This window comes from Schistocerca serialis, chromosome 12 (assembly GCF_023864345.2).
Source record: "Schistocerca serialis cubense isolate TAMUIC-IGC-003099 chromosome 12, iqSchSeri2.2, whole genome shotgun sequence".
Lineage (NCBI taxonomy): Eukaryota > Metazoa > Arthropoda > Insecta > Orthoptera > Acrididae > Schistocerca > Schistocerca serialis.
The window spans coordinates 145,143,583-145,161,663 of record NC_064649.1 but is presented as its reverse complement, the minus strand read 5'-3'; the positions used below and the strand labels follow the sequence as shown (position 1 = coordinate 145,161,663).

At 39.8% G+C, this 18,081-nt stretch overlaps 2 protein-coding genes across 8 annotated transcripts in view; one reads left to right on the top strand and one right to left on the bottom strand.

Annotated features, from left to right (window-relative positions):
- The window catches only part of LOC126428008 (molybdenum cofactor sulfurase 3), a 184,122-nt gene extending 167,377 nt beyond the window's left edge, over nucleotides 1-16,745 (bottom strand). Inside the window, exon 1 of the mRNA XM_050089890.1 lies at nucleotides 16,426-16,745. Coding sequence (XP_049945847.1) covers nucleotides 16,426-16,480 — 55 coding nt within the window. The 5' untranslated portion in view covers nucleotides 16,481-16,745. The remainder of the gene's footprint in view (nucleotides 1-16,425) is intronic.
- An 808-nt stretch (nucleotides 16,746-17,553) lies between these two features.
- LOC126428097 (poly(rC)-binding protein 3) overlaps nucleotides 17,554-18,081 on the top strand; it is a 503,159-nt gene continuing 502,631 nt past the window's right edge. For all 7 annotated transcript variants that reach the window (XM_050090000.1, XM_050089999.1, XM_050089996.1 and 4 more), the window contains exon 1: nucleotides 17,554-17,691. The gene's annotated coding sequence lies outside the window, so the exon portion shown is untranslated. The remainder of the gene's footprint in view (nucleotides 17,692-18,081) is intronic.

Here is an 18,081-nt window from a genome sequence, read left to right as displayed (position 1 = left end):
TAGGCAGAATGTTTAAGTCGACAAAGTTAAAGTAGTTTTTCATCCTCCTCCCAATATCTCGATGCTACTGCGATCTGTTACAGATAACAGAGTTGCGCAAGGCAGTTGTTCATCGAATTCTGTGCGAATGTGGCAAATTGTATATACGACAAACAATGCGCACAGTGCAGGAATGCATCGTAGATCATCAATGGCACACTCGCCTCCTCCGAGCCAATAAGTCTGCTACTGCCGAATATTTTATTTCCACTGGTCACTTGAAGAAATGTGACCAAAAGAAAACTGTGACCCATACATTAACCTTTTGGAGCTCCATCATCAATGAGTCAGTGAAAATACAACTGTCTGAGACCATTATTAGTCGAAATGGCAGATTTCAGTTAAATTCTACATGGAATCCCATCACAGAAAATTTTCATGCTCGCCTCAGAGAAGAAGCCATCACGGCATTTGCTTAAAATAATTTAGGAAAACCGCGAAACAGCTAAATCAGGATGGCTGGACAGGCAAAGTTCACTTCTCCCTAACATACGGTCAGTGTCTTAACTGCAGTGCCTCATTTATTTCATACCTATTGTACAGTGTTCCTTGATGTAAACACAGTTTTACTCTTCACTGAGCTGATGACACCAGAACCAGAAACTTGCTGCTGCACCTCTTGCACTAACTCCAATCCATTTGGAAAACTGGTTCTTAAGACTAGATACAAGCTCCCAATTTTAATAACTGATACCAAATTGAATGATGAAATGTTATTAATTCTTTTTGTCCACTGATGTGTTTAACAAGACATTTAGTCATGTTTTGAGCAAGCTGTCAATCTATGAGAATATGATTCTGCAAGACAATGAGTGATAACAGGCATACTGAGATTTACCCATATACCTTTTTCCATTGCCTGTGGTGAAAAAATTGGAGATCTTAACATGTCGTATAGGATCACTAATGTAAGGCTTCCAGTGTAAGTCACTATCATTGAAGAATGTAAACTTCATTTTATTCGCAGATTTTTAGCTTTTACATTGCTGTTAACTGGGAAGTAAAATTTCATACAGTACTGAATTTATTTTACTATGTTTCACTCTCTCCTAATGACAATCCATTTGCAGAGAAGTGTCATTTATAATTGTCTGTGTTAAGTTATTCCCACCAATTTGATTAAATGAGCGTTATCAGTGATATAGAATGGGAGTTTAGCTATGTCTAACAAAAAACTAGACAAGATCATAACAATCCCTGTGGTACAGCAAACGAGCAATGACATCTCCGCCCACAGAGTATGCCGATTCCTTATCCACACAAGATTTCTTGACATAAGTTTCTGTATTCTGTTAGATAAATAAAAAAATTAATTAGCTGGTACTCTGATTACCTTAGAGTCTTATTGCGAAAGATATGTACTATTTGAGTACACTTACATTATTGACAATTATCACAACCTGGATCATTACCTCTCTAAACAATAGCATGACCAATGTGAACCACCAGCATATCCTTTGATATTTGATATATGTTACGCAGTGGCATCTCTGATGTCTTCTTTGTACGTTTCACTTGTACATGTAATTCAAGTGTCATTTAGTTTAGCATAGTTTAGTTTAGTTTTTGGTTGAGGCTTGGATCATATTGTTTACTGCACTTACATGGTAAAAGTGCTCTTACGGTGTCGGTGTCTGACGAGTAGCGTGACAATATTGGTAAAAACTCGATGGGAACTGTATATAATGAATTACGAGTCGGTGCTTGGTAGCAAATGTGAATGCTTGCTCATCGTTTTCTATGCTTCATAAATAAAGTTAGCTGGTATTTTATAGTTTTAGGTTAGAATTTAAACACATTCTCAATTTCTGACAAAATCAAAAATAAGATACACAAGTAGGTTACTGCAATGATGAACATACACTGGCAAAAGTCATGGGGTACCTCCTAATATTGTGTCGGACCTCCGTTTGCTTGGCGTAGTGCAGCAACTCGACACAGCATGGACTCAACAAGTTGTTGTAAGTCCCCAGCAGAAACACAGGGTGTAAATTTTAAGTTGACAAACCAGAATAACTCAAAAAATAAGATTCACACGAAAAAATGTGTAGAATCCAAAGTTGATTATTTTCGAGGGGGACATCTGCTGGTGCTAAAATTAGCCCGCCACCCCAGCCCCTGGGGGTGGCGCAGGAGGCAATTTTAAAATTTCAAATGGGAACCCCCATTTTTTATTGCAGAATCAGATTCTACATAAAAAACTATGTACATTTTGTCTTAAACATTTGTTTTGATTCTTGCTAGTTGGCGCAGTAATTCAAGAAAATCCATGTTCTCATTTTTGTGTGGAAAATGGTTACGGATAAATAAAAAATACTTATTTACTTCATAAATTTTGATTTGCTTAAACTAAATCTCTCCCTCTCTCCCCATAGGGTGGGGTTTGAGAGAGAGGAATTAAGAGTTTTACAAATGTTGACCCATTTGACCAATGTTGTTTGGGTCCTCTCTCTCAAACCCCACCATATGGGAGGAGAGGAAGAGTTTAGTTTTAGTGAATCAAACTTTATGAAGTAAATAAGTATTTTTTATTTATTCGTAACCATTTCCCACGCAAAAATGATAACATGGATTTTCTTGAATTACAGCGCCAACTACCAAGAACCAAAACAAATGTTTAAGACAAAATGTACGTAGTTTTTTATGTAGAATCTGATTCTGCAATAAAAAATGGGAGTCCTCATTTGAAATTTTAAAGTTGCCTCCCACCCCACCCGCTGGGGTGGCGGGCTAATTTTAGCACCAGCAGATGTCCCCCTCGAAAATAATCAACTTTGGATTCTACATATTTTTTGAGTTATTCTGGTTTGTCAAGTTAAAATTTACACCCAGTATTCATCCACGCTGGCTCTATAGCCATCCATAATTGCAAAAGCATTGTCATTGCAGGATTCTGTACACTAACTGATATCTCAATTATGCCCCACAAATGTTCAACGGGATTCGTGAGGGGCGATCTGGATAGCCAAACCGTTTGCTCGAATTATCCGGGATGTTCTTCAAACCGATCGCAAACAATTGTGGCCCAGTGACGTGACATCATTGTTTGGGAACAGTGAAGTCCATGAATGCCTGCAAATCCTTTCCAAGTGCTGAACATAACAATTCCAGACAATTACCAGTTCAGCTGGACCAGTGGACCCAGCCCATTCCATGTAAACGCAGTCCACACCATTACAGTGCTGTAACAAGCTTGCACAGGTGCCTTGTTGACAACCTAGGTCCCTGGCTTCAAGGGGTCTACACGTTAACCGTACCATCAGCTCTTACTGACTGAAATTAGGACTCATCTGACCAGGCCACAGTTTCCAGTCATCTAGGGTCCAACATATTTGGTTACAAGCTCAGGAGAGGTGCTGCCATTAGAAAAGGCACTCACATAGGTTGTCTCCCGCCATAGTCCATTAACACCAAATTTTTCTGCACAGCTCTAACAGATGAGTTGGTTATATGTCACACTTTATTTATGTGGTTATTTCACACAGTGTTGCTTATCTGTTAGCACTGGCAACTCTATGCGTACGATACTGTCCTCGGTCATTAAGTAACAGCCGTCGACCACTGAATTATCCGCGGTGAGAAGTAATGCCTGAAATCTGGTATTCTCTGCGCACTCTTGACACTGTGGATCTTGGAATACTGACTCCCTTAAAGGCTCCCAAGATGGAACGTCCCACGCATCTAACACAAAGTACCATCCCACGTTCAAAGTCTGTTAATTCCTGCCGAGTGGTCATAATCACATTGGAAACATTTTCACACGAATCATCTGAGTACAAGTGACAGCTACGGAAATGAATTGCCTTTCATATCTTATGTACACAATACTACCACCATCTTATATGTGCACATCACTACCCCCGACTTTTTTCACCTCAGGGTATATCTGGGGCTGCACTACACATTATCTCTTACGGCAATCGTATTTTCATGTTCACATTCATTGGCTTCACCAGCTCACAACCAAACTGTCTCATTCCAACTTAATCTAGTCCTCAGGCTACAACATAGATCAGTCTGTCAGCACATCTAATTTTCTTTCAGCCACATTCATTGGCCCTCATCATATTGTCATATTTCAATCCAACCTATGCCTCAGACTTCGCTACAAGTCAGTCTCTCGGCACATCGAGTTTTTCTTCTGTTCGGTAAATAGTTACAAAAAAATCAGTAACTGACCTTAAAATTCATCTGTAAAAATTGTTTTGGGACTCACCTTATCAAAAACAAGGGCTACAACCAGTGTCAACAGATTGCCAACATCAGTCTGTATTAGGAAGAGCTGCTAATATTGTAAATGAAATGTAGCCCACTTTCATACTTCTAGCGCAAATGGCACTCCACTGAAGGAGAGAACAGCTCGAATCGTGTAGTACACGTACATAGGTCTAGTGGAGATGGTGGGTGTATTGAATATTGTGATTCAGCCATCCCATTTTGACCAGGAACATCAGCAACGGCATTAACCAAAACTTCCTCACTATTTGACTGTGGTCGATGAATAAAACTTTTTCCTGATGTTTCCTCTTCGACTGCGGGAAACATCTTCAGAGGTAAAATGGCAGTTTCCCATTTAACCTCTGGAGATGACTGACGTCACTTAAAACTTCTGAGCTATTAGGCTGTGGTTGATGTATAAAACTTTCTCCTAAAATTTCCTCTCCAACTGTGCGAGGCATCTTCAGGGGTAAAGTAGCATTTTAACTCTGAAGATGAACATTAGGAGACAGTTTTATACATCGAACATGGCCTAGTAGCCTGGAAGTTTTAAGTGATGTCAGTACCAGCCGTGAAAGTTTACACTGTATGATCAACAACAGCATTTTTTTTTTTTTTTAATTTTTAACAGAGGCTGTGTCTAGAACCTACTTTGCACTAACATTCACAAACAATATCTTCTGCAAAATACCTGGTAATTCATTAACAGAAAATGTCTTTCAACCCAAACATCATTACCAGGGAAAGCTTCCAAATTTTCATATTCACCACAAGAATTGGCCACAGTTGGCCATGTACTTCCACTCTGTAGCATTAAATAGTTTTGCAAAACCAGATACAGAGGTTGCTTTGGACAATCATGCATTAATTGTGAGCTCACAAAGCCAACAAATGTAGCATGAATTTTTTTTTTTTTTTGCATTGCACATTCCATAGTTACACCTGTGTTCCTAATTAAAATCCTGTATTTTCCAACTGTGAACCGATACTATATGACTTTTAATATGTTTGAAGGTGTCAATAACAAGCTCATCCCACTGAAAACCCTCTACTCCCCTGGAAGGTTCCACAGGTCATTTCTTGAGACTTATATCTGTCATGTTGATAGCATTATTGGTCTGTTGGCAGACAATTGCGTTGTTTACTAATCCCATCTAACCTCATTAACTCCATCTGAAAATAGATTTCATGGTGGCCATGCGAAAATTACGTGTCTGCAAAGAACAGGTTTTAAGCAATTTCTTGAAATATTACTACCACCATGCGTATTTTTGCTTTTGAGGAAGCCAATAACGCATTTTATTCAAACAATGGAAAATCCAGAATGGGATGTAATAATATTATGAGAAGGAAAGTATTCACCATATAGTGGAGATGCTGAATTGTAGATAGGTACAACAAAAAGACTGTTCCAAATGAAGCTTTCGGCCATTAAGGCCTTCATCAACAAAACACACACACACACACACACACACACACACACACACACACACACACACACACACACACACACGCCTGCAGTATCAGATAACTAAAATGAAATCAGAACAGAATGACTGTCATTTACTTTATTCAGTGAGCTCACAACACCAGTCTTCAAAACTACATCCCACTAGTGAAGTTTTTTTTTTTTTTTTTTTTTCCCCCCCCCCCCCCCCCCCATGCTTAAACCATAATGTCCCCCTTTTCTTTCAACTATTCATCACGTACTTATTTCATCATGGGGGTTAAGCAGACATGGTGGATAACCTTTCTTTTGGTCTCTTAGTTTATTTAACACAACAGGTAGCTCACAAGTTTTTGTTTTTGATTATGTAACATTCTGGTACAGCTATACGAGATTACTTCAATAATTTTTTACAAAATGCACGCTGCATAACTCCTGAAAACTGAAAAAAAAGGAAGGGGGGTTGCATCACAACAACAATCATCATCAGTGTACATCGGTACACACTTTATTTATCAGCTATCAGTTCTGCTATCCATTAGCTAAGTGAGTAAGTGTCAGACTATAAATACAGAGATTCATGGTTCAATCCCCAGTTGGTCCTATAGGACTTTTTTTTCTGTTTCTTATCACTTATTTCACCTTTGGCAATTATTCGTACAGGGTAATTCCTTATTAAATCAACACAATTTTGAACCTAACATTACTTTGACCTCTTAGTGTACCTAGTGTGCCTACATAACAGTGAATCAAAATAACAAAAAAGTATTCATTTCATTACAAATTTATTAAGCATGGAATCATCAAATTTTTGTTAAAAATTGCTGCACCGTAAACTAGTAAACTGCCATTTTCTCTGGAACCAGATAGGATACAGACATGGAAAATGTGTCATTTTAAAGATATTTATATGGACTTTCATTTAGAATCAACACAATGGTGTTTAATTTTTTAAATTTTAAATAAATTTTGAATTTGAAATTTCCAAAAAAGCCATGTTCTTAGAATTTTGAGAAATCACAAAATTCCTTGCCCTCGCAAAGTTTCATTTTGGGATCATCATGTGATACACTCATACAAGGAGTAAAGGTTAACATGCATAGGGAGAAATAAGGAACAGCAGATCTAGCATTGCCACAAAATGTAGCCCATGGTTAACATGAATTTCATTGTATATTTTCTAGATAGTGCTTTTATTTATTTATTTGTTTGTTTAAATTCCAGGTGTTGAGGATTTAAGACAATAAGATAACAATATGAAGAAAAGTGACATGTGCAATTTTACATTGCTTGAATCCTTTGGGTACAGTGAATCACAGCTGCCAAACAAAAGAACTTTGAACTGTTTCACAATGAATGTGTGTACTTTTTCCTGAAATGCCAAAAATTGCAAAAATCTGTGACAGTTGTAGAAAAAAAAATAAGAAAAGTAATTGGTACACTTCAGAAAGAACATACAGCTGCACCAGCTGAAATGGGTGGTGGCCACAATACAGTGTCAGACTCCAATCAAGAATGAACTTTTACTTGTCACACACCATTTTCTAATCCCTTCAAATGTTACAAGAATCTCATGTAAACAAGAAAAAGATAACAAACACACACACACACACACACATCTATGCCCCCACAGGGTGCCAGCTGACAGTGTCAATGGTCTTTCGTGGCAGGTGGACTAGTTGAGGGAGGGTAGTGTCAGGTGGGGAAGGTGAAAGGAGAGGAAGGCGAGAAACAGGGAGAGGGCCTAGGAGTGGATGGCTAGTGGCTTGAAGAGAAGCGACTGGTTTGCCGGTTAAGAATACGGGAGGGAGGAGTGGCAGGCATATGGGTTAGTACCATTGTAGTGGCCAGTGGGAAATGGTACATGCTGAAAGCGATATGGGGACATGAACTGGGAGGGGGTGACATGACGGCTGAGGGTGAAACTGTCGGGTGGAGGGTGCAGGGACAGTATGTTAACCGAAATTGAGGCCAGAATGATTACAGGAGAGAAGGAGTGTTGTAAACCTAACTCCCATCTGCATAGTTCAACAAAGCTGGTGGAGGAGGAAAGGATACAGATGGCTCAGGTTGTGAAGCAGCCATCGAAAAAGAGCATGTTGTGCTCAGCTACATGTTGGGTCACAGGATGTTCAACTTCGTTCTTGACAACAGTTTGGCAATGGCCATTTGTCCTGATGGACAGCTGGTTGGTAATCATGCCAACTAAAAAGCTATTTAGTGTTTGCAGCAGAGATAGTCTACGACATGGCTGCTTTCAGTATACTTCCACAGAACCTAACCACCTGTAGGCGATGTATCTGCAGTGGCAAAAACATCCTGCCCTGTATGCTAAAGGCCTCACAAAGGCTTTCACGGACAGGCAATTCCCCAATCTCCTCCCCCCCCCCCCCCCTAATAAAAGACCTAGTTCACAAACAGATTTCCCGTGCCATATCATCCCACACCCACAATTCTCCAATCACCCAAGAATCAGCTAAAAAAGAGCACTCCCTCGTCACTCAGTATCACTCTGGACTGCAACAACTGAACTATATCCTTCACCTGGACTTAGATTATCTCCCTTCCTGGGCCAAAATGAGGGATACCCTACCCAGGATCCTCCCCGCCTCTTCTAGAGTGGTGGTGTGTCACCTACCCAACCTACACAACATCCTAGTCAATCCCTACGCCACTTCCTCTACCAAACCACTTGCCACCTGTTCAATCCAACTACCCAGCACTTTCTATTCCAGTTCTGTCACATGCTTATCTTATCCTGTGAAAGTAGCCATTTCATATAACAACCCTGCTGCAATCATTGCGCAGCTTTTTATGTTTGCATGACTACCAACCAGCCATCCACCAGGATTAAGGCCACTGCCAAACCGTTGTCAAGAAAAAAGTTGATCACAGAGTGGCATGACATGCAGCTGAGCACAACATGCTCAGTTTCAATGGCTGCTTCACTACCCAAATAATCGGGGTCTACCCCTCCACCACCAACTTCTCTGAGCTACACAGATGAGAGTTAACCTCACAACACTTCCTCTGCTCTCGTCATCATCCTGGCCTCAATCAAGGTTAACCAATTGTTCTTGCACGCTCCACCTAACAGTTTCCCCTTCCTCCGTCCTGTCATCCCCTCCAAATTCATGACCCCACATTGTCTGCAGCATTTGCTGCTGCCACCAGCTTCTACAATCATGCCAGCCCATATACATGCTGCTTTCTCTCCCGCATTGCATTTGTGGCCAGCAAACCAGCCACCTCCGTCTGAGCCACTCCCATCCCCCTCCTGCCTCCCTCCTCCACCTCACCTGACACCAACCCCCCCCCCCCCCCTCCTTGACAACCAGCCCATCTGCAACAAAAGAACACTGGCACTGTCAGTCTCGCTGGGACCATGTAGGGGCATAGGTGTGCAGGGTGGGTGTGTGTGTGTGTGTGTGTGTGTGTGTGTGTGTGTGTGTGTGTGTGTGTGTGTGTGTCCATTGGTCGTCCATTGGGAGGAGGGAAGGAGATTCTACAAGCACTTTCCACAACATTTGTAGTACCTTAGAGATATTATGCGGGATAAAGAGAAAAATAACTGATGAAAAGAAATATGTTTGTCAATACAGGGTCTTCCGGAAGTGACAATGGTGTGTTTTAAACAATCTGAAGTCCAATTTCACAAATGCAAGCAGCAGAAAAAAGAATCATAATTTCAACACGCCTACCAGAACTGGAGTGTAAGAAAGGTAATGCAGGAGTTCAATGCCGTGAACTACATGGTCCGACAAGCAAAATAACTATTACAGAACAGAGGCATCTTGAAATGTCCGATAAAAAACCAGGGAAATTTCTGTCAGTAGAAACGGCTCACACCATTGGGTCATTTTATGGGGGTGATGATGTAAGAAGGGCAATGCTTGAAACAAAAGATCGTGTTTCAATGAAGTACAGGAATGATCAGAAAATTAAGGTTTGAATGAGATGGGTTCTTTGTAATTTAAAGGAGGCATACACATTGATTAAAGCAAATTTTTCTAATATGCCTATTAGTTTTTTCCAAATTTGCAGAACTGAGGCCCCAACACTGTATTCTAGCAGATTTTGGTGGCACACACATGGAGATTGTATGTGCTATTTGCCAATACATCGAACGTATTATTGAAAATGCAAGGTTGAACTCTGTAATAAGTGAATAAATACAAACATATTAACACAGCCTTGCAAAGGTTCTTTGCAGTCTGTAACCACTGTTGTAATTCATGTCCTGGAAATTAGGGAAAAGAGTGTTCAAATGTGTGTGAAATCTTATGGGACTTAACTGCTAAGGTCGTCAGACCCTAAGCTTACACACTACTTAACCTAAATTATCCTATGGACAAAAACACACACACACACACACACACACACACACACACACACCCATGCCCGAGGGAGGACTCGAACCTCCAACAGGAGCAGCCGCACAGTCCATGACTGCAGCACCTTAGACCGCTCGGCTAATCCCACGCAGCTGGAAATGAGGAAATTTGGATTTCTGTCTGTTGTTGTTGTGGTCTTTAGTCCTGAGACTGGTTTGATGCAGCTCTCCATGCTACTCTATCCTGTGCAAACTTCTTCATCTCCCAGTACCTACTGCAGCCTACATCCTTCTGAATCTGCTTAGTGTATTCATCTCTTGGTCTCCCTCTATGATTTTTACCCTCCACGCTGCCCTACACTACTAAATTGGTGATCCCTTGGTGCCTCAGAACATGTCCTATGAATCGATCCCTTCTTCTAGTCAAGTTGTGCCACAAACTCCTCTTCTCCCCAATTCTCTTCAATACCTCATCATTAGTTATGTGATCTACCCATCTAATCTTCAGCATTCTTCTGTAGCACCACAGTTCGAAAGCTTCTATTCTCTTCTTGTCTAAACTATTTATCGTCCACGTTTCACTTCCATACATGGCTACACTCCATACAAATACTTTCAGAAATGACTTCCTGACACTTAAATCTATACTCGATGTTAACAAATTTCTCTTCTTGAGAAACGCTTTCCTTGCCATTGCCAGTCTACATTTTATATCCTCTCTACTTCGACCATAATCAGTTATTTTGCTCCTCAAATAGCAAAACTCCTTTACTACTTTGTCTCATTTCCGAATCTAATTCCCTCAGCATCACCCGACTTAATTCGACTACATTCCATTATCCTCGTTTTGCTTTTGTTGATGTTCATCTTATACCCTCCTTTCAAGACACTGTCCATTCCATTCAACTGCTCTTCCAAGTCCTTTGCTGTGTCTGACAGACTTACAATGTCATCGGTGAACCTCAAAGTTTTTATTTCTTCTCCATGGATTTTAATACCTACTCTGAACTTGCTCAATATACTGCTAGCTCAATATACAACCCTGTCTCACTCCCTTCCCAACCACTGCTTCCCTTTCATACCCCTCGACTCATATAACTGCCATCTGATTTCTGTACAAATTGTAAATAGCCTTTTGCTCCCTGTATTTTACCCCTGCCACCTTTAGAATTTGAAAGAGAGTATTCCAGTCAACATTGTCAAAAGCTTTCTCTAAGTCTACAAATGCTAGAAACGTAGGTTTGCCTTTCCTTAATCTTTCTTCTAAGGTAAGTCATAGGGTCAGTATTGCCTCACGTGTTACAACATTTCTACGGAATCCAAACAGATCTTTCCCAAGGTCGGCTTCTACCAATTTTTCCATTCGTGTGTAAATAATTCGCATTAGTACTTTGCAGCTGTGACTTATTAAACTGATAGTTCGGTAATTTTCACATCTGTCAACACCTGCTTTCTTTGGGATTGGAATTATTATATTCTTCTTGAAGTCTGAGGGTATTTCGCCTGTCTCATACATCTTGCTCACCAGATGGGAGAGTTTTGTCAGGACTGGCTCTCCCAAGGCTGTGAGTAGTTCTAATGGAATGTTGTCTACTCCCGGGGCCTTGTTTCGACTTAGGTCCTTCAGTGCTCTGTCAAACTCTTCACGCAGTATCATATCTCCCATTTCATCTTCATCTACATGCTCTTCCATTTCCATAATATTGTCCTCAAGAACATCGCCCCTATATAGACCCTCTATATACTCCTTCCACCTTTCTGCTTTCCCTTCTTTGCTTAGAACTGGGTTTCCATCTGAGCTCTTGATATTCATACAAGTGGTTCTCTTTTCTCCAAAGGTCTCATTAATTTTCCTGTAGGCAGTGTCTATCTTACCCCTAGTGAGACATTTGTCCTCTAGCCATCCCTGCTTAGCCATTTTGCACTTCCTGTCGATCTCATTTTTGAGACGTTTGTATTCCTTTTTGCCTGCTTCACTTACGGCATTTTTGTATTTTGTCCTTTCATCAATTAAATTCAGTATCTCTTCTGTTACCCAAGGATTTCTACTAGCCCTCTTCTTTTTACCTGCTTGATCCTCTGCTGCCTTCACTATTTCATTCCTCAAAGCTACCCATTCTTCTTCTACTGTATTTCTTTCCCCCATTCTTGTCATTTGTTTCCTTATGCTCTCCTTGAAACTCTGTACAACCTCTGGTTTAGTCAGTTTATCCAGGTCCCATCTCCTTAAATTCCCACCTTTTTGCAGTTTCTTCAGTTCATAACCAATACATTGTGGTCAGGGTCCACATCTGCCCCTGGAAATGTCTTACAATTTAAAACCTGGTCCCTAAATCTCTGTCTTACCATTATATAATCTATTTGAAACCTTCTAGTATCTCCAGGGTTCTTCCATGTATACAACCTTCTTTCATGATTCTTGAACCAAGTGTTAGCTATGATTAAGTTATGTTCTGTGCAAAATTCTACCAGGCGGCTTCCTCTTTCATTTCTTAGTCCCTTTTCCTACTGACGAATTCCAATCACCCATGACTATTAAATTTTCATCTCCCTTTACTATCTGAATAATTTCTTTTATTTCATCATACATTTCTTCAATTTCTTCATCATCTGCAGAGCTAGTTGGCATATAAATTTGTACTACTGTAGTAGGCGTGGGCTTCGTATCTATCTTGGCCACAATAATGCATTCACTATGCTGCTTGTAGTAGCTTACCCGCATTCCTATTTTCCTATTAATTATTAAACCTACTCCTGCATTACCCCTATTTGATTTTGTGTTTATAACCCTGTAGTCACCTGACCAGAAGTCTTGTTCGTCCTGCCACCAAACTTCACTAATTCCCACTATATCTAACTTTAACCTATCCATTTCCCTTTTTACAACGCTGTACAACCTCTGGTTCTTTCAGTCTATCCAGGTCCCATCTCCTTAAATTCCCAACTTTTTGCAGTTTCTTCAGTTTTAATCTACAGGTCATAACCAATAGATTGTGATCAGAATCCACATCTGCCCCTGGAAATGTCTTACAATTTAAAACCTGGTTCCTAAATCTCTGTCTTACCATTATATAATCTATCTGATACCTTTTAGTATCTCCAGGATTCTTCCAGGTATACAACCTTCTTTTATGATTCTTGAACCAAGTGTTAGCTATGATTAAGTTATGCTCTGTGCAAAATTCTACAAGGTGGCTTCCTCTTTCGTTTCTTCCCCCCAATCCATATTCACCTACTATGTTTCCTTCTCTCCCTTTTCCTACTGACGAATTCCAGTCACCCATGACTATTAAATTTTCGTCTCCCTTCACTACCTGAATAATTTCATTTATCTCGTCATACATTTCATCAATTTCTTCATCATCTGCAGAGCTAGTTGGCATATAAACTTGTACTACTGTAGTAGGCATGGGCTTTGTGTCTATCTTGGCCACAATAATCCGTTCACTATGCTGTTTGTAGTAGCTTACCCGCACTCCTATTTTTTTATTCATTATTAAACCTACTCCTGCATTATCCCTATTTGATTTTGTATTTATAACCCTGTAATCACCTGACCAAAAGTCTTGTTCCTCCTGCCACCGAACTTCACTAATTCCCACTATATCTAACTTTAACCTATCCATTTCCCTTTTTAAATTTTCTAACCTACCTGCCCGATTAAGGGATCTGACATTCCATGCTCCGATCCATAGAACGCCAGTTTTCTTTCTCCTGATAACGACATCCTCTTGAGTAGTCCCCGCCCAGAGATCCGACTGGGGGACTATTTTACCTCCGGAATATTTTACCTAAGAGGACGCCATCATCATTTAATCATACAGTAAAGCTGCATGCCCTCGGGAAAAATTACGTCTGTAGTTTCCCCTTGCTTTCAGCCTTTCTGTCTACAGAGGTAAATTAGAAACATTACAAAAATTAACAACAGAGCTCATCACTTTATTTTACAAGGATCTGTCTTTGTTTGTCCTACTGCAAAACAACAAAGTTCATTTATGAACACTTTAGAGGAAGCCTCAAGATTCACAGTTTACTGTGTACTGTGATTTTTCGGAGAAGAACTAATTTTTGATAAGCTGAAATCCAGAGCTATCATTGGAGCAGTAAGCAAGTTACTGTCCACTCATCTGTTGTGTACTACAAAGGAGAAACAGAGACAAAACATCTCAGTTATGTTGTTATTTCTGAGTGTCTTGAACATAACACTGTGACTGTCTACTGCGTCCAGAAAAAGCTCATGGACTTCTTGAGAAAGTAATTTGAACCTAAAAAAACATGCTAGTTTTTTAATTGTTCAAAAATAAGAACAATTGTTTAAATTTATGTTTTCGCCAAGCTGATTTTGGCATAGAAACTGAATGGCATTTTTCATCAACAGCTCATGGAAAAGGGCCTTGCGAAGGAGTTGGTGGCACAGTCAAGAAGTTGCCAGCCCGAGAAAGTTGGCAACATCCATTTGACCTCTGGAGTACATTTTACGTTCGTAACTCCAGACAACTACATAGAGACAGGCACACTTCTAAACAGTCACTTCAGCAAAGCATTAACAATTACAGGGACTCAAATACAACAAAAATATTTGTCATAATATTCTTGTATGCTCCAACTTCACTTGAACAGTTGGCCACCAAATCTCAAGACACACTAGCTACAGTGTATAACAACAAGTGGTAGTTGGAGATGCAGATGGAGTGGCTTGCGTATATTTTGAGCAAAGATGAAGAGGATCTGAAAGTGACATTTCTTCATCCGTGTGATCCATTTCCTCCTTTTGCATACCTGGAGAAGCCAGATGTTACATGGATTTTTGTAGCAGATGTTCTATGCAAGGTGAAACCTGTGACTCCAACAGACTAAATATACATCTTGCCTGAAAATCATATGGTCAAAACCAACATCACCTTTACAGTTAAGTCCAGTATTAGAAAAGGTGATATGCACAGTTATTCATGAATGTCATGTAGGTAAGAAAATACATTTTTAAACAATTATTTGTTGATTTCTTAATATAGAAGCTTCCCAAAAGTCATTTTTGACACACCTCTTGGAACTTTAAAGTTTTGCAACATGTGATCCCATGATGATCCCAAAATGGAAGTTTGGGAAGTGCACATAAACTTTGCAATTTTTTAAAAATTTAAAAATATAACTGTTTATAAATTTAGAAAGATATTAAATTTTAAACACCATCATGTTGCATATCAAATGAAAGCCCATCTGAAGTGCTTTAAATGGCACTTTTCTAGGTCTGTATCAGATCTGGTTCCAGAGAAAATGGCAGTTTGCCAGTCCAGGGTGCAGCAATTTTTGACATAACTTTGAAAAGTCAGTTCTTAATAAATATCCGATGAATTGATGAAAAACATTCTATGGTTTTCATTGACAACTATGCAGGAACACTAGGTACACCAAAGTCCAACATTTTCTGATAATGTCAGTATTAGTCACAGAACAACCCTATATGGAAAAATTTGCTGTCTAAGTTAAACGGTAGGCCCTCCTATATCAGGCTAGATAAGCCAATACAAAGGTCAGTGGCATGCAAATGTATACCATCTTCATTAGTACCATGACTTGTAAAGCACCCTGAGGTTCACAACAAAGCTTCAGACAGAGGCCAGCATTATTTATACAGGTACATGATTCTCTCTGCCAACAGAGTTCAGACCATTCCTCACACATCCTCACCTCCCAATAGCAGCAACTGGCACAGAGCCACTGTGAGGTCTCTCCAAAATCAGCACCCTATTGCACTCCTAGTTGGCTTGTCCTAAAGTTTTATTATTCCAAGGCTGATGTCACTGGTTTGTTTGTGGAGTTGCCGCACCAAACAGGTCGTTACTCTTGCTGTTAAATAGTGCATTCTTGATCAGCTTATTGTCTGCACCTATCATGAAGTGGCAGCTGATCATTACTCAGGTCCACAGACAGTGATTCAATTCCCTCTGTTACCTGGCACTGGTTTCACAGAACTCTACATTGTACTGAGATCCAGCGTATTCCCTGCATTTTTTAGTCACTACCCCTTCAATAATTTAGCAACAGGAGATTCACTTGTTGTTTCAGATATATTTTGATCAAGATGGTGTTTGGCATCTTCCTGGTTTTTGCATAATTGTGCTGCTTTGCCCTCAGGTTTGAATGAATGAGATGTTTTTATATTAGAAACCTCACTGTATCATTCTGCACATCTGAGAGGTAGCCAGTTATGAGAGTAGTCTGTAGTAAGTATATAAAACGGGAAGGCTTCAAGAAGAGCTGGTTACAGGTCCGCAAGTCATCAAACTCATTATCTCGACTACAAAGCTTTTGCTGCGAGTATGTTTTGCGATGTATCAGACTTGTTTTTCAGAGTAGTGAGAAGATGAAAGCAAAATTGCAGGCTTACCTTTCAGTCTATTAAAATCTTTCAGTAAATTATTGATCGTTTCCTCGCTGTACATCGCAGGTCCTCCGTAGCAGCTAATGCTTCAGGTGAGCTTGGTATACCATCAGTACTCCAACAAAACCGAATTTGCGAAACTGCAGATCCTGTTTATTCAACGAACAATACAGGTAATTTGGCGATGAGTGTACATATTCCGCATCGACAACCTTCTGATTGCAAGGAAATAATACCCCCCGCAGTGCATTGCGTAATCACGCTACGCTTCCTCAGACAGGTATATGGTTCATAATTTTACTGCGTGTTTTCGTTGCGCCACACGCCGTCAAGCTGCCATTCCCGTGTTCCTCCTATCAATCAGTCGACGGTGCTCTTTCCTGTTTAATCGTGAATAACAACAGATTTTATATATTTTGTAATTAATTCACTTCTTCGTTTCCGTTAATGTTTGCAACTGGAGATTCTATTTAATAAATTGCTACTTGTTGTGTGTATAAAATATGAAAAAGTGAATACAGATACTCTCATGTTTAGTAGTTAATAATAAAAAGGATGAATGATTACAGACGTAAATATTGCTCACAGTTCTTAAAATCTGGGTCTGCAGTAGCAGCTCCAGCTATGTTTTGTTACATGTCTTAATCGTATAATTTTAATTATTGACCCCCAATTAAACACTCCTGGAAGTAACGCCTGTGAGCATCCCTCAATGCGAGAACATTAATTGGATATTTGCAGTAATTCCATGGAATCTGTGAAAACAAATGACTGGTTCTCTTGTGCCATTCTCTGCACTCCTGATTAAACGCTAGTGTGTGCAACAACATCTAACTTTTTGTACATCTAAAAAATATTTGAAAAGGTAAATGCGTAATGAGGGATTCATTTCGAAATGCAAATCCGCTGTATATTGGTATTTAGTTGTAGATGGAGTGCAGCTTCAAAAATAGGCCCCGGTATTTCTCGATAACCTGGTTTGTAATACCAATAGATAATCCTATTCGATAACATTTTATGAAGAGCGTTACTTTTTTGTTTCACTAAACCGCAATAAGACAGTATGCCGGTTTAAAGGGAAATCATGTAGGATTTCATGATCTGCCCATGCTCGTAGACAAGCTAGAGCAATGTCTCTGACGTTCACTTTGCCCTTGGATCAACGCTGTCAGGCTGCCATTCCAGTGTTCCTCCATTTGTGACCTGTTTCTGTTTCCCAGAAACAATCCTCGTTATTCCTGGACCTGCCAGTATTTTCCTGAGTTTACAAAGGTATGTTTGTAACTTTTCCTTTATCCATTAATTGCATATGACTTGTATTCCAAGCTCTCTTCGTCACGATGAACAAGCTAGTACAAACCGGTAGCCATGATAGTCAAGCGTAAATGATCTTTGTACGTGGGAGTGCTATTTTTGTTTTCAATAGTTAACAGTGAATTAAGTTTTATTCCATAACTATGAAACACAGCTACCAAAATAACTGCTTATATATTACTCTTTCTTCGTCGCTCTTGACCTTGACTGTGAATGTGCCGGGTAAGCAAACCGCAAAACAATAATACCGTGTGCCGGGTTAGTGATGCGTTGTTTAAAAGTAGCAGCTGATAGAACATAAAAAGTAAATTTATGTATGAAAGAGTAGCTTGTTCTAGTGACATCATA